Genomic DNA, 22,422 nt, shown 5'->3' on the forward strand with positions numbered 1-22,422 from the left:
CATATCTTACCTGTTATTCAAGCTATTTGTAAAAAATTCGAACTGTGTATGAATGCAGTGAGATCTTGAAATGCTACTGCCTGAAACCATGACTTTAACTAATTTTAAATGTTCTATCATAACCCTGTTTTAACACACACACACACACACACACACACACACACACACACACACACACCCCTATTTGTAGTGACATCATCATACTTATATGGCGCAGGCTGCTTTCAACCTGCTGTTTCCACGCTATAGTTTGCTGTGGCCTCTTTAATAAATACTAATCTAAAGGAGCTCTGGTGGCCTCGTGGCAAGAAGCTGCACTGCAATCCCGAAAGCACACACTTCAAATCCACCAGCTGCTCTGCGGAAGGCTGGACACTCTCCTCCCGTGCCATTTACTGCCTCTGAAAACCTGCTGGAGGGTCAGCTATGGGTCGCTTCCGACTTGATGCCACGAAACAACAGCAATGGGCATGTTCAGTGGCTTAAGTGTCCCACGTACTTTACTATAAGCAGCATTCTCTGACCGTGGGCATTTTGGTTGTTTCTTTGAGTGTGGCCAGGGTTGAGAGAAGCCCATGACAGATGTCTTGACTGATGTGCATGTATGGTGAATTGTTAAGATAGCACCAATGGAAAGCTTTGGGTTAGACCTTATCCAGCAGGGCGCTTTACCTAAGGACACCTCTTGTGCATTTGGGAAGAATCATGAATATGGTGCAGGCCTGGGTGGCATCTTGCTCTGTTGTGCATAAGACCACCTGGCCTCAGGGCCCACCTGGCGGCAGCCAGCATCACCACCAGCAACACGCATATCCCAACAGACATCTAGATGGCAGGGCTGAGAGCCTGGCCTTGGAAATTCGTGCATTCTCACTTTGAACCTGGTCTTGCAATTTGTCTACTGTTTGGCTGAAATCTGAACCACGAGGAGGATGGGTGTCAGGCTCATTTTGAAATGCATTTGCTTCCTATGTGAGTGATTATCAACCAGGATTTCTTTTCTCTTCATGGACCAGGATACGGAAGCGAGTCCCCGTTTCAGATGAGGGTTGCACAAATCTCCAGCAATGTCCATGTGTGATGGTGTAGTCCATGAACCAAGGCTGCTGAGGGAAGTGGGAACAGGGCCCAACCAGATCTCCTGAGGCATTTGTGTGAACAGATTCATTAAGGGAGAGCGCAGCTTTTGTCCTGGTGACAGACACCAGCACTGACTCCTCAATCTAGTGGCTGCCCTGCTCAGTCTCCCTCTTACTCTGGCAGGAAATCAATTGCCAGTGACCTGGGTGGGAAGCCAGTAGATAGAGTTATAGTATCTTCAAGCGACTACTGCCCATGTCTATGACTCTGCACCTATCTGGGAATTACAGAGTCATTAATGCAACAGGCTTAAGAGGGAGGATGAAAGAAGGATACAAGAGATGCTGTGCAGCGGGGACAAACACAGCTTGTAGGGGGTGCACCCTGGCTGGTGCAAAGGCTTAACACATTCAGCTGTTAATCGGAAGGTTAGTGGTTCAGATCTGCCCTAAGTGCCTTGGAAGAAAGGCTTGGAAATCTACTTCTAAAAGCCAGCCACTGAAATAACTCTGTGGGGTACTTTTCTATACTTATAAACCCCTAAGATCACCATGAATTGGGGGTCACCTTGAAGGAAACGCCACTTTGGTTTTAAATTATTATTATTATTATCATCATCATTATCATTATTATTTGTATGTGTGTGTGTGTGTGTACTGTCAAATCAGATCTGACTGGTACAGGAAGAGACTGTCCCTCCTTCTCCAGCAGAGCATCTGGTGGATTCGAACCATGCACCTCTCGGATTGCAGAGCAGCTTCTTGCCACTAGGCCACCAGAGCTCGCCTAGGAAATACATTTTTAACTGGCCACTTGCCTGAGTTTGCTAAGTGAATGTGGAGAAATCAAGGCCAGTTATAAATCAGTGCGCTGCTTCTAGGTGAATAATCTCAAATTCTTTTTAAAAAGAAAAACAACAACGAAAAAGCCCACCCTGCAACTTGTTGCTATGAGGTGCTGCTGCTGAGCTCTGACACGTAGTGACCCTCTGCTCAACCGAATTTCTAGTCTGTTCGAGGCTGTTTACAAAGGCTGGCTTCTCAGATGTGAATTGCCAGATGTTTCTTCTAAGACATCTTGGTGGAGAGGGGGGACTCAAACTACCAACTCTCTGGTTAACAACTGAGAATGCTAGTCATGTGCCAGATCCTGTGTCTAAGCCCATGGTGGCAGTCCTTGTCACTGAAGCTTACTGAGTGGGGAGGGGTTCTTCTCATCAGCTCAGCTCACGGCTGTCATGTTGGGTCATATTCATCGCTGGCCCTTCGGTGGGTTCTCAGAGGCTGACACTCACATGGCAGGAGATTGCCTATCATTCTCCTGAGGAGCAGCTCTTGGATTTGAACCACCTCCCTTTGCATTGGCAGCTCCTTACCCACTAGCCTGCCAGTGCTCTGTCAAGAAGGGACGTGGATGCGTTAGAATATGTTGCATCTAATCCTGAGCAAGAGCAGAATACCAGGACATACAGTCAAAGGGGTCTAGGAGGGAGCGACCGCTTCTGATTGGGTGGGGACTGGGGAGGCGGGGCAACTGAAAGGGCTTCTTTGTAATTGGTCAGCTCCCAAGCTGTCATGCTAGCTCCTTAGATCTCCATCAGAGAGACCCCTGTCTAGTCATTGAGGTCCCTGAGCGGTTACAGATGGTTTGCACTCAAGTTGGCTGTTCGAATTCCTCCAGCAGCACCGCGGCAGTGTGAGGCATAAAGATGGTCATTAAGAAAACCTCCTGGGGTCATGCCGCCCGTTAGCACGTGGGCATAAGTTGGCAGTGACTCCATGACAGTAGGTCCCCATCAATAGAACAGGCCGTGGAGCTGGGCAAGGGGGCTCCAGCCCCACCTTCCCAAACCTCAGCGATCCCTGCCTCCTTTGGGGTGTCCAGGGGTCCGCAGTCACCTGACGCATGCATTTCCCCTCCCACCCGCAGCTCCGTCAGCTAGAAATGCAGCTGGAGCAAGAGTATGAGGAGAAGCAGATGGTCTTGCACGAGAAGCAGGACTTGGAAGGCCTGATCGGAACCCTCTGTGACCAGGTAAGGAGGGAGACACCAGCAGGAGATGGAGACGCACACTGAGCCCTCTTTGACGGATTCATGGGGCCATCAGCTGGGAGGGGTGCATCCCTGTCATCTTCAGAAACGACCAGGGAGCAGGCCTTCCACTGGCTACTCCCTCCTCCCTCCTCCCTCTAGAGCCTCCTTCCTTACTGACTCAGGCCATGCCCATACTCACTGGCTCTTCACAGGAGACCTGCAGATGTTAGCAAACAGCATGATTCCTGGCAGAACTGTTGCAGGTAACAGAGCTGGCCCAGCAAAGCCAGGCAGGTGCTGAGCACCCAAGAAGCCAAGGACAGGGTTGTCTTCTGTTAGGGGCTGTTGGGAGAGTGCAGACAGCCCTCCCTTTAAAGGTAGACACTGTGACATCCTCTGAGCTCGGGGCTCCGTCAGAGCCATGCATTTGCTAGACACAGCCGAGGGCCAGCCAGGTTGAGAGTCAGGCACGTCTAGCTTTAATCTTTCCAGGAGGCCCTGGGTAAACAGCTAAGCACTCCACTGCTGACCTAAAGGCTGGCAGTTCAAAAGCACCCAGAAGTGACTCAGAAGAAAGGGCTGGCGACCTGCAAAGCTCACAGTCTCATAAACACAATGGAGCACAGATCTGCTCTGCATACGAGGGGTCACCATGAGTCAATGTGAGCCCACAGTTCCTGGTGCTGGATGGGTGGAGGTGCTTCTGTCAGCATGGCTTGGGATGCCACGGCTTTTGGGGGCGCTGGTCAGTGCACCTGCTGGGGTCCTGGCCGTCACCGTGCACCGGTTTTTCCTCAGCAGCACGCTTGGTGGTTTGTAGCAGCTCATTCCGTGGTGGCGGCTGCTCTGTGCACCGAGGAATCTGAATAACGTCCTTGGCCTCTGCTCCTTAGATGCCAGCCGCAACCCACAACCAGCTGTGATGTTGTTGCTGTTGCTGTTGTTGTTGTTAGGTGCCCTCAAATCTACCATGACACATAGTGACCATCTCAGCAAGAGATCAGAACCTCGCCCTGTCCTGCTCCACCCTGACCGACCGTCTCCGATCTGCTCGAGCCCCTTGTTACAGGCACTGTGTCAGTCTATCTTGTTAAAGCATCATCTTCTCTTTCTCTTTCCCAACATGACGTCTTTTTCCAAGGGCTGGCCCCTCTTCGCGACAGCACGCCAGCTGTGATAGTAACACCAAAAAGAGGCAGACCTGACCCCAGGGCCCCTGAGGGGAAAAATATCAGCCCTCTCTCTTATTAATTCCTGTTGCTATCACAGAACAACTGGAACGCCCAGACCAATTTCTGTGTCCAGCATGAGGAGGGAAATGTCCTCTGTCCCCAAAGATTCTTCTGTATCACTGCTTCCAAGCACCTCACACTGAAGAGCGATGTTGTTACTGTTGTTAAGGACTATCGAGCTGGAACCGACGCCCTACCTGACCCTGCAGGGGGTTTTCAGGGGCAGTAAATAGCACTGGAGATGCCCCATCTTTTTCCCTGTGGAGCAGCTGGTGGATTTGAACTGTGTGCCTTCAGGTTGACAGTGCTACTCTTTACTGCTAAGGTACCAGTGAAGAGTTACAGTGTCCCCTAAAGTGCCTTAAGCAGGAGCAGGTCACCCCATTCCGCTAAAGTGTCTTAAGCAGGAGTGTTTCACCCCATGAGCAAGACAAGCCTGGGCTTCTTCGTACTTGCCAAGCTGCAGTGAACACGTTCACATGGGCGCTTCATGTTGTACAGAGAACGTGGTGAAATTGTTCACGGCAGATCTGTCAGCAAGCACAAGGCAGCCTGTGCTTAACTTGCTCACTGGGTACTTCCCATTCGCCCCAGAGGAATTGGAACTAGGCAAAGAAGCTTTGATTCTGTAGCAAGATGCCGTGAGGTTGCAGAACCTTTGATGTGGAGGAAAGACAGGAAATTGCTTGCTCCAGAGCCATAGGCATGATTAAGCCTCTGCTTACTTTGCTTTTTGGGTAATCTCATACTAGTTGTGGGAATGCATTTGCTTAGGAGACAACCATGATCTGTGATTTGTAAAGAACTTGGTATCAGTTCGGCCCACTGGAGGGTCAGCACCAAGTCGTTCCAGAACTACAGCAGTGAATTGAGTTATTAGCATCACTATTCATGTCCAAGGCCAACGCCTTTGTTCAGAGAGGAAAGAGGCCAGTTTCAGAGGTCCACAGGGGGCAGGTACACTGTGAACCAAGGAGGTTCACTGTTGGTTTGGGTCATAAGGGAGTGAGTGTGAGGACAGAGCCACAGTGATAGGGAGTGAGGCTGGAAGCAGAGGATCCACACAGGAGCTCTGGTACATTTCTCCGTTCCACAGGTTTCTCACAGCTCAGATGAGCAAATTGGAGTCATTGAGATTGTGACGTGAACCCTCACAATCTGGACTCCCCAGAGAAGGTCCTGTCCCATTCAGCTTCCTCCATGGAGGAAAGAAAGCTGGGGACCCCAATGCAGAAACGTTCTTACTCACAAAGCTGAAGGAGAAGAAAGGAGCCCTGGTGCTCTAGTCTACAATGTATGGGGCTGCTAACCAGAAGGTCAGCAGTTCAAATCCACCTGCTCCCCTGAGGCTAAAGGTGAACAGTCTTCTCCTGAAAAGGCTACTTTGTGGAGAGTCATTCTGAGTTGGGACTGACTCAGTGGAGGTGGGTTTTGATATTAAAGAAACTGTGGGCTAAGAGGAAAGGGGGTATTCAGATCTGGGCTCAAATACCAGCTCTGAATTACCACCAAGCTAGACACTCCTCATGCATTCTCACGCTTAGTGATTTTACATGTTCTCAATGACATTTATCCAAACATATGGAAAGGTTTCAGGAATGATGTAAGTGGCGCTTGCATACCAGATACCCCAGGGTGACATAAGTTAACATTTTGCCATATTTGATTCAGATATTTTTAAGAAAACTTTTTTTTAAAAAAAAAAAGAAAAAGAGTTGGTACCATCTTGTTGTCTTTTGCTAATCTTGCACTGATCTCTCTTCTGGTTTCTTTTTCATCTTTCCTTCCCTCCCTCCCCAGAAAGAAGCATTATCCTGAATATGTAATGTGCAATCCTACGTTGTCATTGTTGTTATTGTTAGATGCCATCAAGTCGCCTGCAAGTCATAGTGACCCTATGTCCAACAGCCCTAAACCCTGCTCTATCCTGTGCCAACCTTATTGTCTCTGACACGCCTACCCCCATTACCTTAGTCACTGAATCAATCCGTCTCATCGAGGGTCTTCCCCTCCTGCACTATCTCTCTATCCTCCCAAGCATGACATCCCTCTCAAGGACTGGTTCCTCCTTGCAAAATATACACAGTTATGTCAGACGAGGCTTTGAAATCCTTGCCTCCAAGGAGCAGCCTGGTTTCACCCTCTCTAGGTTGAACCTGTTTGTTCTACTAGCAGTCAATACTCTTCTCCAACACCACAGCTCAAAGGCATCTCTTTCTATCATCCCTAGTCATTATCCAGCTTTCCAGTGCATAGCAAGTAATTGCAAAAACTATGGGCTGAATCAGGCGCACTTTAGTCTCTAGACTGACATCATTGCAATCCCATGTAGGCATGCTTATACTTGAACCACATCCGTCACCTATGCTTCTGTACTCTGCTTCTTCCTCTTAATATTGTGATTCTCAGATTAGTTCCTATTGAAACATGTTCTGTGTACCATCAAGACAGAACCAACTCATAGCTGACCTTCCAATGGGTTTTCAGAGGGCGGTTAATCACACAGGAGGAGATTAACCATCCTGCAGAGCAGCTGGTGGATTTGAACTGTGTGCCTTTGGGATTATAGCATAGTTCCTTACCATGAGGCCACCAGAGCTCAGCTATAGTTAATCCATTGTCACTGCTTTGTGTTGTTAGCTGTTTTTAGGTGCTCTTGTGTGATCTGTGACTTAAGGGAACCTATAAGCAACAGATCTGAACCTTGCCCTGTCCTGTGCCATCTTCATGACCCCTCATCCTCAAGCCCTTTGTGGTGGACTCTATGGCAGTCCGTCTCATTGAGGATTTTCCTCTCTTTCACTGACCCTCTACCTCTCCCCAACACCATTTCTTTTTTCGATAGTCAGGCATCTTCAGAAACATGCCCAAAGGTGACATTTCACCATCCTTGCCTCTAAACAGTACGCTGGGTGTGTTTTCTCCAGGAAGGACTTTGTTCTTTTGGTAGTCCATGAAATAGTCAGCACAACAATTCAAAGACATCAGTTCTTCTCCTGTTGCCCTGATTCATTGTCTAACTTTCATAGGAAGTAATTGAAAATCCATGACTTAAACCAGGTGCACCTTAGTCTTTAAAGCTACATCCTTGCTCTTTAGAACTTTGGAGAGGTCCTTGACCACAGATTTTTCCCAAAGCAACATGTCTTTTGGTTACATGACTGCTGCTAATATGGGTGTGAATCATGGATTCAAGTAAAACACAATCATTGGCAGCCTCTTTCTACTCTTTTGGAGAAGTCTTTTGATGCCCATACAGATTTAATTTTTAGAAGGTCCCAATCGTCTATTTATCCTCTTGTTTGTGCCTTTTAAAGTTACATCTGACAGTCTATTTATGCCTCAGATAAGGCCCCTAAATTTGCTCCTATTTTTAAAAGAAAATGATGTATTTCGGTTTTATACTAGGTCCTCGATCAATCTTGAGTTAGGGGTTCTTTTGTGTATAATATAAGGCATGGATCTTGTTTTTGTTTTCTGCAAGTGGTTACCCCATTTCATCAGCATCATTTGTTAGAGAGGCTGTCATTTCCCCACCTCATGGGGAAATGACCTTTGTTAAAGGTCAGCTGTCCATTGGTGGATGGATTTACCAATGGGTTTTCAATTCTATACCCCTGGTCTGTATACCTGTCTTTGTACCTTTGGTGGTTTTTGCTATCACAACCGCTGAGTAGAGTTTGAGATCAGAAAGTGTAAAGTCTCCCAGTTTGTTTTCCATCTTCAGTATTAGGGATCTCTTTCCTTTCTATATAAAGTTGTTGATTTTTCCCCCCATCTCTGAATAATGACGCATTAAGATTGCATAGTATCTGTAGATTGTTTCTGGTGGGTATTGATGTTTTCACAATACTGTCTTCCTGTCCATGAACATTGTGTATTCTCCCCTTTATATAGGTTTTTTTGGTAGTAGTGATTTGTAGTTTTCTTTGTATAGATCTTTTAGGTTTCTGGTTAGAGTCACTCCTATGGATTTCATCTTTTGGGTGACTACTGTAAATGGAGGGAACACTGGTGGCCTAGTGATCAGGAGTTGCTCCACTAACCCAAAGGTATGTGGTTTGAATCCACCAGCTGCTCCATGGGAAAAAGATGGGCATTCTCCTCCTGTGTGATTCAGTCTCTGAAAACCTGCTGGAGGGTCATTAAGCTGTGGTTCTGACTCAAAGACACATAATAGCAACAACAACATTGTAAATTATATTGGTTTCTCTGCATCCTTTGCAGACTTCTCTTTTATTGCTGTGGCGGAATCTGACTGTTTTGTTTTGTTTTTTTAAATTGGCATTAATCTTGTACAATGCGACTTTGCTCAATGTTGTTAATTTTCTTGCTGAGTCTTTGGGCTTTTCTACAAATATAATAAGATTATCTATGAAGAGATAGTTCTACTTCTTTGCCAACTTGGATACTTTTTATTTTCTTTTCTTGCCTTATTACTTTGGCTAGAACTTACAAGACAGTACTGAAGAGCAGCAGGAGTAGTAATCTTGCCTGGATCTTGATCTCAAGGGAATACATACCTAGTCTCTCTCTCTCCTCTTTCTCTCTCTCTCTCAATTTTGCTCTATCATCATAATTATGTTAACTCAATGGCACCTGATGACAATGTTGAATAATTTTCCTCTTCTTCCCATTTTTTCCCTGTTTTTTCTTCTTTTATATTGGTTTGCTCACAAGCCCTGGAGCCTATAAATGCATTGTGTTTCACACTATTTTCATTTATATTGTGTTCCCAGGCATTTTTATTTCCCCCCAGTTTGGTGGGTGGAGGAAGGGAGGTGAAGGAAATGGAAAGGATCGGGTGAGGTCCTATTCCCATTTGGAACAGAAATTCATGCTGGATTTTGTTAATGGCCTTTCCTGCATGAATTTATAGAATCATATGGTTCTTTTCCTCAATTTTATTTGTATGATGGATTACATGTTGAACCACATTGAATACCTGATTATGAATGCACTTGGCCATGATTTTTGGCGTGTTTTCATATGAAGTTGAATTATATTGACTAGGAATTTGTTGACATCTTTTGCAAGAGGTTCAGTATTTTAAATTGCTTTTATGTGCCATCAAGTTAACTGAAACTCACAGTGATCCTGTAAACAATGGATCTGAACCCTGCCCTATCCTGTGCCATCCTCACCATCCATGGCGGAGTTGAGCCCCTTGTTACAGTCACTGTGTCAATCTGTCTTCTTCTCTTATGCTCTCACCTTTCCAAGAAGGAAGTCCTTGTCCAAGGCTTGGCCCTTCCTGACAGCATGCCCAAAGTATGTGAGATGAGTTTCAAAATCCTTGCCTCCTAGAAGCACCTTGGTTTTACTTTCTCCACAATGGACCTGCTTGTTCTTTGGGCAGTCCATGGGATAGTCAGTACTCTTCTCCAACACCACAACTTAAAGACACAGATTCTTCTTCTGTCATCCTTAGTCATTACCCAACTCGCAGATGCATAGCAAAGAATTCATTTTAAACTACTTGAAGCTGTCAACAACTTCATCTTACTTAGATTCACAATAAATACCTTTGGTACCCACAGTCAGGAAATCAGAAGCAGCATTGCACTAGGAAAGTCTACAGTTAAAGACTTCTCCAAATTGTTGAGGAGTCATGGTGTCAGTTTGAAAACTAAGGTGCGTCTGATTTCTGTCACAGTCTGCTGTTTATTGTTGTTGTGTGTGTGCCATCAAGTCAGAACCTACCCATAGCTGACCAAATCACACAGGAGAAGATTGCCCATCTTTCACACATGGAGCAACTAGTTGAATCAAAACACATGCCTTTGGGATTGCCGCACAGCTTCTTTCCACCAGGCCACCTTTGCTGGAGTGAAATTCTTCATGGTATTCTGTTGTTACCCTTTTTAGGTCAATATGTTCTGCTGTGATGTGGTCCATTTCATTTCTTCTTCTTGTTTGTATAATCTCCCTTTTTGTTGTTAGCCTTGTGATCAACTTATAGATTTTATTAATATTTCCTTAAAGAGTCAACTTCTAGTTCGGTTGAATTTTCTTCCCTACTATTTTTCTGCTTCATTTATTTCTCCTATAACATTTATTTCCTTTCTTCTGGAAACCAAAGGTTGTTCCTGTTTCCTGATGAGCATTTTCTGACAGAGATGTCGTGTTAAGGTATTGATTTTGGGGTTTTCCTGTGTGCATCCAATGCTATAAATTGCCCTCCAGTTACAGCCTTTTCTGTGTTCCAGAAGTTTCCATGTGTTGTGTTTTCATTCTCACTCAATACAAAGAATTTCCAAATTTCATTTTTCATTTCTTCTATTCCCCAGTAGGGAGCTCTGGTAGCCTAGTGGTAAGGAGTTGCTCTGCCAACCTGAAGGCAGTCAGTTCAAATCCACCAGCTGCTCTGTGAGAGAAATATGGACAGTTTTGTTTCTTGCAATTTATAGTCTCATAAAAATGCTGCGTGGATGTAATGATTAAGTAAATAAACTGAACAGAAGATTTCAAAAGGCAGTTAAAGAAAAGCTAAGAGGACTTGAAATGCTTGACGCAGAGGATCAATGACTACAGCCTTCAATATGGACTACATATCAACAAGAAAACAAAAGTCCTCCCCACTGGCACAACACACAACATCATGGTAGATGAAGGAGAAAGAGAAACTGTCAATGATTGTATCTTATTTGCATCCACAATCAATAACTTTAGCACCAGCCGCCAGAAAATCAAATTGCTGTCAGGGACCTCTTCAAAGTGCTGAAGAGCAATGATGTCAGTTTGAAGATTAAGATGCACCTAATCCAAACCATGATCTTTTCGATTATCTGCCATGTAGATGAAAGTTCGATAGTAAAAACAAATGAAGTAAAAAAATAAAATAAAATGCTGCGTGGTCAGCTAAGAGTCAGTCCCAACTTGATGGCACATAGCAACAATGTTACCTAGTAATTTCTAAGCAGAGTATCATTTTCACGTATGTGATGTTATTCCTTGGTCTTCTTACTGTTGATTTTTACCTTTATTGCACTGTGAGCTTAACCACTTGCCTTCAGAATGATCTTCTCTCTGCTTGATCCTTTAATCTTCTTATTAAGATTCTACCACAAAATCTGATATGATTTTTATTGGAAAAACATTCATTTGTAGGTTCGTTGGGAACAATTGACATATTGAACCACTGTGTCCAGGCTCATGCTTAATCTTTAAAACAATGGCTTCCACTATATTATTCTACGAAAATCTTTTTCTTGTTAGATTTCTTGCCAAGCATGCTGTTCTTCCTAAACTTTTAAGAATAGAATATGTTTCACCATTCCATTTTTTTAAAAATTTCATTATTGTGGTCCTTGGAGAAGCTACTGATTATTCCTATGTCCAGAAGACTTAGTGTTTGGAGTATAGATTCTTTGGGATTTGCTTCATAGACAATCTTATCATTTGAAAATAAGAATAGCTGTGTCTTTTCATTTTCAATTCTAGGCCTCATTTCTTATTCTTACTTTTTTCCTTTGGCTTGGGCTCTTATATGAAATTGAGTAGTAGACGAGGAAGCCGGAGTCCTTATTCTTGACCTTGATAGGAATGCTTCCGAAGTTTCATCAGATGCATGGTATTTGCTCTGTGTGTTTAAAAAGTGACCTCAAAAATAAAAAGAAAGTGACCTCAATCAGGCTAAGCTAATCTTCTTTTTGAAATTCTAAAATCTTTTTAAAGGTGAAGTTTGGTCATTGAATATTACCAGATGCTTGTTATGAAGTTATTGATAATTATCTGACTTGTCTCATTTATCTATTACTATGCTGTTACATATATGATACTATTTATCACACTGTTCTTGTTGATTGCCTTCAAGTTGAGCATGAGTCATGATCACCCTATGGACGAAAGGCCTGAAGCCCCTCTACAACTATCAACATTTATCAAAGTTCATAGAATTTCGGGAGGCATGTAATTAGGAAGTGGATGCCACTCCTGATTCCAAATATATATCCCATTGTTTTTGTTGTTAAGTGCCGTCGAGTCACAGGCGACTCATAGCAGCATATTTTTTTTTCTATATTTACATATGTTGTTATGTAACACAGGGTTAGAACCTATCCATAGCTGACTTTCTGGTGGGTTTTCCGAGGCAGTTAATCACAAAGGAAGAGATTGCCCACCCTTCTCCTGGGGAGCAGCTGGTGGATTCGAACCATGTGCCTTTGGAAGCAGGGCTTTATGAGGAGCAGTGTGGCATCAAGATTGGAGGAAGACTTATTAACAACCTAAGATATGCAGATGACACACCTTACTTGCTGAGACTGAAAAAGACCTGAAGCACTTGCTGTAAAAACATCAAGGACTGTAGTCTTCAATATGAATTGAAGCTCAACATCAAGAAGAAAAATATTCTTACCACTGGGCCAATTGGTAGCACCATATTACATGGAAAAGAGATTGAGGCTGTTAGCAATTACAGCTTGCTCAGATCCACAACAGCAGTCAGGAAATTAAAGGATGAATTGCACTGGGAAAATCTGCTGTCATGGACCTCTCCAGAGTGCTGAAGAGCAACAGTGTCAGTCCAGATACAAAGAGACCCCTAATCCAGGCCATGGTCTTCTCAATTACTTGTTATGCTTCAGAGAGTTGGACAACGACTAAGGATGATAGAAGAAGAATAGATGCCTTTGAGTCGTGCTAGAGAAGAGTCTTGAACTGCCAAGAAAACAAATAGGTCTGTCTTGGAGAAGGTGAAACCAAGTCTCTCCTTGGAGGCTAGGATTTTGAAGCTCTGTGTCCCTTACTTTGGGCACATGTCCAGGAGAGATTGGTCCTTAGAAGGATGTCATGCTCGGAAGGGTGGAGGGACAGTGCAGGCGAGGAAGACCTTGGATGAGATGGATTGATACTGTAACTGTGGCAATGGCAGTTGGTGTTTTGGAATTAGTGAGACTGGCCCAGGACAGGGAAGGGTTCAGAGATGCTGTACATAGGGTCACCTATACATTGCAGGTGACTCAATGGCACATAACAACAATAACATACTAAGACAGATTTGGAAGCAGGAATAGCATGTCTCTGGAAACTCTATCAACTTTGATAAATATCGATAGTTGTTAGAGGGGCTTCGGGCCATTTTGTCATGGGGTCGCTATAAGTCGTACTTGACTTGAAGGCAATCAACAACAACAACTGTGTGTGTGTGTATATAATAACGTACATGTATATACACATACACATACATGTTGTTGTTAAGTGCCATCAAGTTGAGCATGACTCATAGTGACTCTATAAACAAAAGACCTGAACCTTGTTCTATAATTATTGTCATTTCACTAAGTTCAAAGAGTTTCCAGAGGCATGTTGTTTAGGAAGTGGATGCCACTCCTGTTTCCAAACCTTTCTTAATTTGAGAGCTTTACCAAACCCTCGCCACCATGAGTAACTATTATGGCTTTGACACACTAGTGGCACAGTGTTCAGGATCACAGAAACCCCAAGTTACCTCAGTACAGTGAGTTGACAGACCAATGCTGTACCACTTAGAAGAATGTTCCTTGCAAACACAATGAATACCAGGCCCCACGGGCCCAACCACTTTTAAATATACAGGTCTACCTACCAGATCCTGATCGGCTCCAAATAAGAGGCTTCCAGCCCACAGCTCATTGTTAGTCAAATCCAGCAAATTCAATCAGCTTACACACAGTTGTGAATGAAATAAAAACAATCAGCAGTCCACACCCATCCCTCAACCAAAACGAGAAGAGCCCACCTTCCAGAATCCAACCGCTTCACACATGAGCCTCCAAACTGTAGACTTATTCAAGGCCCAGCTGACTTCTAAATACACAGGCTCACCCACCACATCCTGATTCCCTCTCAACAAGAGGCTTCCAGCCCACAGCTCATTGTTAGTCAAATCCAGCAAACCCAGGTCATTTTCAGAAGGTTGTAAATGGCATGGGATGAGATTGCCCATCTTTCTTGTGTGGAGTCATTGGTGGGGTTTTAATTGTGTGTCTTTGGATTGGCAGCGTAACTCTTTATCCATCAGGTCACAGGAGTTCCATATAAATATATAAGAACAGACAGCCTCCCCCGCATCATGCAATTTACAGCCTCTGAAAAACCAGTGGAGGGTCAGCTGTGAGTCAGGTATGACTTAATGAGACATAACAACAGCATAAATTTTAAGATATTTAATCATCATTTTTCATAATATGTCTTCTTTAATTTTACAATAATGCTGTGGGATTGATATTCTTTCCTCCCTATAAATGAACATGAAACAACTTCTGCAGTACCGAATAGCTAATTAATAGGCTAAGGTTTATTGAAATGAAGTCTGTGCTATTTGAAAACATGCAGTTTTAAACAAACAACAATAACAAAGAATCCAATCCCTTGCTTTGCCCCCCTTTTGTTTTCATCCAATCCTTCATATACATTTTGTTTCATAACATTAATTACAATTAACCAATGCCGTTGATCGCAATATCTCCAAAGAATCTAGTCATCTCAGAAAACTCAAACGGTTTGCCCTTGAGTTAGGCCTGACACATTGCTGTCGAGGAGCCTGTAAATTGCCTGTTAAGAGTTGCGTTTGTGGATCATTGCTGTGCATTGTGTCTTCAGGCAGTCCAGCTCTGCCGCTAGTTTATTGGGTAATCTTTGGCAAAACACACGCTCTCTCCAAGACTCAACTTCCCCATCTGTAAAGTGACTAGACTAGATGGACCCTAACGGTGGTGTTTTTTGTTTTTTTTTTAAATTTTTTTTTTCAGTGTTTTCAGCTCCTATCCAAAGAGTGCCCTTCTTGGGCAATTTACCAAACACTCCAAACAATTTGTTTCTTTTTAAATGGTGAAGTTTTAGGTTTGCCTATTGGGCCCCACAACAACACTAAACAGCATTTAAATTTACCTATTAATTATTCACTGGCTCCATCTAAGTTGGAATCTTGCCTATAAAATGCAAACTGGCTCTTTCACCTGCTGTGGCCATCGCTGAAGCGGCAGCGGCCAAATTGAAGTTCAATCCTTTTGTGACTTCTGACCGGAGCAAAACCGTAAAAGGCACTTCAATGCACCCTCTCACGTTCGAAGGAAGATTATGTCTTCTCCTCTGTCCAAGGAGCGGAGGCAGAAATACAACGTGCGGTCCATGCCCATCTGAAAGGATGATGAAGTTCAGGTTGTACAAGGGCACTATAAAGGTCAGCAAATTGGCAAAGTGGTCCAGGTTTACAGGAAGAAATATGTCATCTACATCGAATGAGTGCAGCGAGAAAAAGCTAATGGCACAACGGTCCATGTGGGCATTCACCCCAGCAAGGTGGTTATCAAAGCTAAAACTGGATAAAGACAGAAAAAAGGTCCTTGAATGTAAAGCTAAATCCCGCCAAGTTGGAAAAGAAAAGGGCAAGCAAATATAAGGAAGAACAATTGAGAAGATGCAGGAGTAAAAAATATTAACACAACTTCATTAAAAACTGAAAATGAAAAAAAAATGCAAACCTGCAGCCTGGCATTTATTTCCCATTAGCCTAATGGATTTGCTTTTTCTTTTCTTTCTTTCTTTTTGCCCTGCTCTACAGCAGGTCACTGTGGAGGGGGAGATGACTTGACGTGGGATTGTGCTGTGAATTTTGTTGGCAGCGTGCCCTCTGGGAAGGCGACGATGCCAGCATCTTCTGGCTGGGAAGGGAGTGGAATCTGAGCTGTCCGCATTAGGTGCTCAATGCTAACATCCAGGGATGATGTACCCAGGGCCAAGATGCCTTAAAAGAGAGTGAAAGCTCTGGTGGCTGAGTGGCAAGAAGCTGTGCTGCAATCCCAAAGGCATGCAGTTTGAATCTACCAACAGCTCCACGGGAGAATGATGGGCAATCTCCTCCTGTGTGATTGGCTTCCTCTGAAGACACGCATGCACTTTAAGGAGCTCTGTTGGCTTAGTGGTGAGGAGTTAGGCTGCCCACCCAAAATACGCCTTTTGAATCCACTAGCTGCTATACTTCACAGAGAGAGCTGGACTGTGAATAAGGATGACAGAAGAAGAACTGATGCCTCCGGGTTGTGGTGCTGGAGAAGAGCACTGAATACGCCATGGATGGCCAAAAGAACAAACAGATGTCTTGGAGAAAGTGTAGCCAGATTGCTCCTTGGAGGTAAAGAGGACCAAGCTTCATCTTTCATACTTGTATCTAGGCGAGTCTATTCCCTGGAAAGTGACATCATGCTTGGAAAGAGGGGGGCATCCGTGAAGGAGAGGAAGACCTCCAGCCAACAAAGAGATAGATTGACACGGTGACTTCAGCAGTGGGCTCTAGTGTAGCAGCGAGGATGAGGACGGCACAGCATAAGGGTTGGCTGTTCGTAGAGTCACTATGAGCCGTACTCGACCCCATGGCACCTAATAACCACCGCCTCATGGTAATTGTCTAGAACTGAAATCTCCTTGACAATTGCTCACCTCACTCTGCTCGTACACTGCCTTCTACATCCTGACTTTACGCCTGGCTTTATGGTTGGGTTCAGTTCAGTAGGTTTGACTCTCAGTGACCCCATGTGTTCCACAGCAGAACTTCCCCGTAGAGTTTGCTTATTCTGTTCCTTCCAGTCTGAACTGACTCAGAGCTGACCCTCCAGTGTTTTCAGAGGCAGGACCTCCCATGGGAAGAGACTGCCCATTTTTCTCCTGCAGAGCAGCCGGTGGATTCGAACCACCTGACTTCAGGTTGGCAGTGCAGCTCCTTACCACGAGGCCACCAGACCCCCCCCAAAAGGCTTTTCTATTCTGTCATATTTATGGAAGCAGACAACCATATCTTTAATTCTACAGAGGGCTGAGCAGATTTAAACCACTAAACTTGCAGTGTTAAAAGACCAAGTGCCCCTGATTTAAGCTGTGGGGTTTTTGGTCGCTTTCAATGTATTTGAAAGTCAGACACTATAGAGATGACTGAAGAGATATCAAGCCTTTGGACTGTGGTGTTGGTGAAGAGCACGGAATACCCATGGACTGCCTTAAGAACAAACAGGTCTGTCTCGGAGGAGGTACATCCAGGGTGCACCTTGGAGGAAGGATGGGGAGACTTCGTCTCACAGGTTCTGGGCAGGTTGTCAAGATGTCAAGGTTGTGCCAGCCCCTGGAAAAAGATATCATCAAGCTGAGAAAGGTGGAGGGCTGGAGAAAGACAGGAAGACCCTCAACCGGGTGAACTGACACAGTGACCACAGGGTGGATTCCAGCATATGAGAGACAGTGAAAACAGTCCAGTCCAGGCCACGATGACATCTATGGTTCATAGGGTCGCTGGGAGTTGTAGTTGTTCAGTGGCACCTAATAACAGCTACCAGCTTTTGGTTAACACCAAGTCCTAAACCACTACACCGCCAGGGCTCTCCTGAACCCAGATACTCCCCTCTTGTCTCCTAAGACCTCGTGGATACTGTTCCCACAGTGAACTATGTTTCCAGGCTGCTCCCATGTGCTTATTTTTTTTTAAATTAGAGAAAAAAGTGTACTCTCTTAGAGCATAGTTTTCCAAAACTGCCTTTTCCCAGACGAAGACGTGGGTTCATTTCCCACTGTGCTGCTTCATAGCTCTGTGACCCAGGGCAGGTGATCTAGCCTCTGCAAACCCCAGTTCCATCTATAAAATGAGAGTTGTAACGCTGCACAGCTCATCGATCCATTGGGAGGGTGGAATGTGTCCATATCTATGCCTGACCCTGGGGAGCTCTCCATAAACCAAGCTATTTATAAAGGTAATAATAATGATGGCTCTTTCTAAGAGATTGTAACAGGAGTTAGATAGAATAACGTGGCAAAGAGATTGGTATCATGCCTGGTCCTCAGCTCAGCTAATCACAGAGAGAGAGAGAGAGAGAGAGAAACATAAAACCCACGACGGCCATGTCCTTACTGACTCATGTGTGAGGTAGGGCAAGGGTCAGATGAAGATCACTCTGAGTGGTAGTTGACTAGACAGCAATTTATAAATACACATACACATGAGGAGAAGGCTGGGCAGTCTCCTCCCCTGCGGTGGGGTCAACAGGGGGTCAGTTCTGACTCAACGGCACACAACAACATAGATGATAGAGAGAGAGATAGATAGATGATAGATAATAGAAAATAGATAATAGAAGATAGATAGATAATAGAAGATCGATCGATAGATAGATAGATAATAGAAGATAGATAGATAGATAGATAGATAGATAGATAGATAGATAGATAGATAGATAGATAGATAGATAGATAGATAGATAGATAGATAGATGATAGAGAAATGATAGGTAGGTAGGTAGGTAGATAGAGAGATAGATAGATAGATCTGTCTATTACAAACTGTAGCTAGATCTAGATTGTTTTTGTTGTTAAGTACCATCGAGGTGGTATCAACTTAGCTGACCTTCCAGCAGGTTTTCAGAGGCAGTAAATCACATGGGAGGAGACTGCCCATTTTTCTCCCATGGAATATATCTGCATGTATCTCTCTGTGTATTAATGTGTCTCACTAGATTTGTCTCTCAAGGAGCCTGGCTGTCCCAGTGCTTAGAGGCTCCGCTGCTAACTGACTCATTGTCAGTTTGCACCTGTGAGCTGCTCTGAGGGGGGAAAGGTGTGGCCATTGGCTCCATAAATGTGTGGAAACCCTATGGGACACGTTCCACCCTGTAACACACGGGATCGCTGTGAGTCAAAATCATCTCGGCGGCGCTCAACCACAAGAAAATTCAGGGAACAGGCTAGGAAAAGGGAGTGACTGGTAGAAGGCGGCATCTGAGCAGAGAGAGGAGAGTGGGAGTCTGGGAGTCTGGACAGTTCTGGATGACTGGGATGAGGTTGCCTGGGGCCAGTTCATGTCCTAGACCTGTCTGTGGACTTCAGGAGGCTAAGTCAGAATCAACTTGATGGACATGGTTACTTGCTATAAGTCCGTCTGTCCATCTGTCTGTCTGTCTATCTATCTCTGCCTGCCTGCCTATCTATTTTTCTATCCATCCATCCATCCACCCACGTACCCACTCACCTACCCATCTCTCTCTCTCTCATCTATCTATATCTATCTCTTTCTGTCATCTATATCTATCTATCTATCTATCTATCTCTATATCTATCTATCTATCTATCTATCTATCTATCTATCTATCTATCATCTTTGCCTGCCTGCTTATCTATTTTTCTATCATCCATCCATCCATCCATCCATCCACTCATCTATCATCTATCATCTATCTTTCATCCATAGGAAGTTGCATTGCTAGCCCAAAGGCTGTACTTCTCTAGCATTTCAAAACCACTAGCCGCTCGGTGGGGAGAAAAGTGGGAGATTTCCTCTCATATAATTTAGCCTCTGAAAACCTGCCAGAGGGTCAGCTATGCATCAGCTTCATCTCCACAGCTGTGACTGACGTGTGTGTGTGTGTGTGTGTGTGTGTGTGTGTGTGTGACTGACTTTTTTTGTCTATTTTCTATCTTTCCATCTATCTGATTCAAGAGACCCATCTGTGAATAAAGAGATACTTTGTGGGCCAGATAACTTTTCAAAGCCCAGAGGTAGAGGAATAGTAAGGTAAAGGCTGGAGGAGTGACTTCTGGGCCAACAGCCAATACCCATAATCCCTTACATTTGTAAAGTGGTTGACAGCTTACAGAGCGCTTTCTGCTGTGTTATCACGTCTGATTCTCGTCTTATGTCCGTGTGGAGGAGGTCAGGAGGACCTTTCTGAGTCCTCTCAGCATAGGCAAGGAGTCAGGCTCAGAGAGATGGTGTGGGCCAGCAAAGTTCTGGCTGCAGCAAGTGGAGACCCTGACTCGGGAGCTCTCCGTCCCTGGCGACTGCTTGGCCGCCTAAGCTCACAGACCTTTCCTTGGCTTCCAGATCGGCCACCGGGACTTCGACGTGGAGAAGCGTCTTCGGAGGGACCTCAAGAGGACACACGCGCTCTTGTCCGATGTGCAGCTCCTTCTCGGGACCATGGGGGACACCAAGGCGTCAGTCAGCAAGGAGGAGCTGGACAAAGTGCACAGCCAGGTGTGTGAGCAGGGGGACCCCCAAAAAACCAGGCCGGGAGGATGCTGCAGCCAGGTGAGGAGTCACGGAAGTGCTCACCGATGCTGTGGCCTGGCCCTTCCTCCCACCCGTGAGCACGGCCGTGGGGTGGACCTTGACTTTCAATGGCCTGCATGGGGCTTGGAGACTAGACTGGGAGAAGGGACCTGGGAGGTGGCAGGTGAGTAGGAAGGACTTCTAAATGGGTGAGGTGGCTGGCTACCTTCTTGCTAGATGAGACACAATGCCAGGCGTGAGTGTCTGGATAATCAGCATCTTGAGATGAAAATGATTGGGTGCAAGAGTGTGTGTGTGTGTGTGTGTGTGTGTGTGCGCGCGCGTGCACACGCTATGGACATGCTTACATTTGTGGTCACAAAAGCTGAGTATGTAGAAATAATAATGAGGCTAAAATACAACGTCTAGAGCTCTATTTCAGGGACCACTGGGGACCTAGTGATAAGAAGCCATGCTGCTCACCCAAAGGCATACAGTTCAAATCCACCAGCTGCTCTGCGGGAGAAAGATGGACACTCTCCTCCCATCCCAATGCCATTTACTGCCTCCGATCCGGAGGGTCTGCTATGAGTCAGTTCCGACTCAATGGAACGTAACAGCAGTCCTATCGAGGGAAGCTCCGGTGGCTTAGTCTATAGGGAGTTGTACTGCTAAGCCCAGAGCCACACCTCTCTGGTGGTTCAAATCCACCAGCGTCTCCTTGGGAGACAGATGGGCAAGCTCCTCCCATGATTGGCAGTCTTGGAAAATCTAGTGGAGGATCAATTGTGAGTCAGTTCTGGCTTGCCAGGGATGAGTGAATCCTACTTAACCAACTTGTACATGATGCCTGTTAAAAGAATGATGGTGATGATGGTGATGATGATGATGGTGATGATGATGATGATGATGATAGGAAGCTTCATCATTGGAAACCCCATCAGGTGCTGGATCTACATCCACATTATGGGTACCCAACTCTTAGGGGGACCCAGCCAGGGGAGAAGCATCTCCATTTCACCAGTGATTGGGTGGCAGGGAGGTGAGGTGTCCAGCACCAAAATCTCAGAGCTAGAAAGGGATAGAAGCAGGACTGGAGCCCAGGTTTTCCAGTCTCCACCATCCTTGGCTGTCCCAAGGGAGGATGGAGGAGCAGGCCAGGGAACGGATGGGAGGTGAGTCCAGGGGTGGGAGCCAAGGGACCTCATCATGATGGTGTGAACCGTGCTGGGTGCCAGCAGGGTGTGGAAAGTGGATCAGAACTCAGCAGGGAAGAATGACGTCACGGGGCCTGAAGATTTGCTGTCACCCCCATGGAGAGCGAGGCCCACGTGGAAAGGTGAATGCACGGATGTCACCTTAGTCATACACTTGATTGGATGAGCTATGCCGGGCAGGCTTCCTCCTGGACCACATTGCTGAGAGCATCACCACTTATGCCTTTTGTCAGCTGGTCTCACGGGGTCATGAAGAGCATCCCGCGGCCTGCCCATCTCCCTTGAAGATGGCCCAGGCACGCCAGCATCCCAGCCAGCCCTCCTCTCCTCCCAGGTGAAGGTTCTCGAGAGTGAGTCAAGGCAGCTGGTTTTTTTTTCTTTCTTTCTTTCTTCTCGTCTCTGTTCATCTTCACGTGGACGCTCCCTCCACAGGGTTAAAATGTGTGTTCTTGGAAAAATAGTGGTATTTAATGAAGCCGCCTTGAGTAGAATCAAAGAGCCTCTTTCTTCTGAAAGCCCTTCCCCCTCATCTCTGCCTATCAAAGGGAATTCAGAGCCTTGGCGCTCCGCTGCTGTTGTCATGGAAATGGTTATAAGGATGGAATCGCGTGGACCAGAGGTCAGGGTACAGTTAGTTGCTTTGGCTCCCAGCACACGTGTCCCGGACACCGGAGTTGGAGCTAATCAAATACAGCAGCGATGACATTGGGCTTCGCTGCGTGTCCGCTCCGATGGACGGTGTTTGTCTTCTGCTTGCAGCTCCAGGGACAGAGGGCTGGTGGCGGGGCCAGGGAGGGAAGAAAGGGGAGAAAGCGAAGTTTGCTGCTGCCTGAGTCCAGAGTGCTGGACA

The 22,422-nt window shown here is 45.4% G+C and overlaps 1 protein-coding gene across 1 annotated transcript in view; it reads left to right on the top strand.

The window, feature by feature from the left end:
• Nucleotides 1-22,422, top strand: part of MYO18B (myosin XVIIIB) — a 321,585-nt gene that overhangs the window by 157,181 nt on the left and 141,982 nt on the right. The window contains exons 32-33 of the mRNA XM_006890467.1: nucleotides 3,010-3,114; nucleotides 20,188-20,340. Of these exons, the coding sequence (XP_006890529.1) occupies nucleotides 3,010-3,114; nucleotides 20,188-20,340 (258 nt within the window). The remainder of the gene's footprint in view (nucleotides 1-3,009; nucleotides 3,115-20,187; nucleotides 20,341-22,422) is intronic.

The sequence above is a fragment of the Elephantulus edwardii genome, unplaced genomic scaffold (assembly GCF_000299155.1).
Source record: "Elephantulus edwardii isolate Elephantulus edwardi_28Jun2011 unplaced genomic scaffold, EleEdw1.0 scaffold00089, whole genome shotgun sequence".
Lineage (NCBI taxonomy): Eukaryota > Metazoa > Chordata > Mammalia > Macroscelidea > Macroscelididae > Elephantulus > Elephantulus edwardii.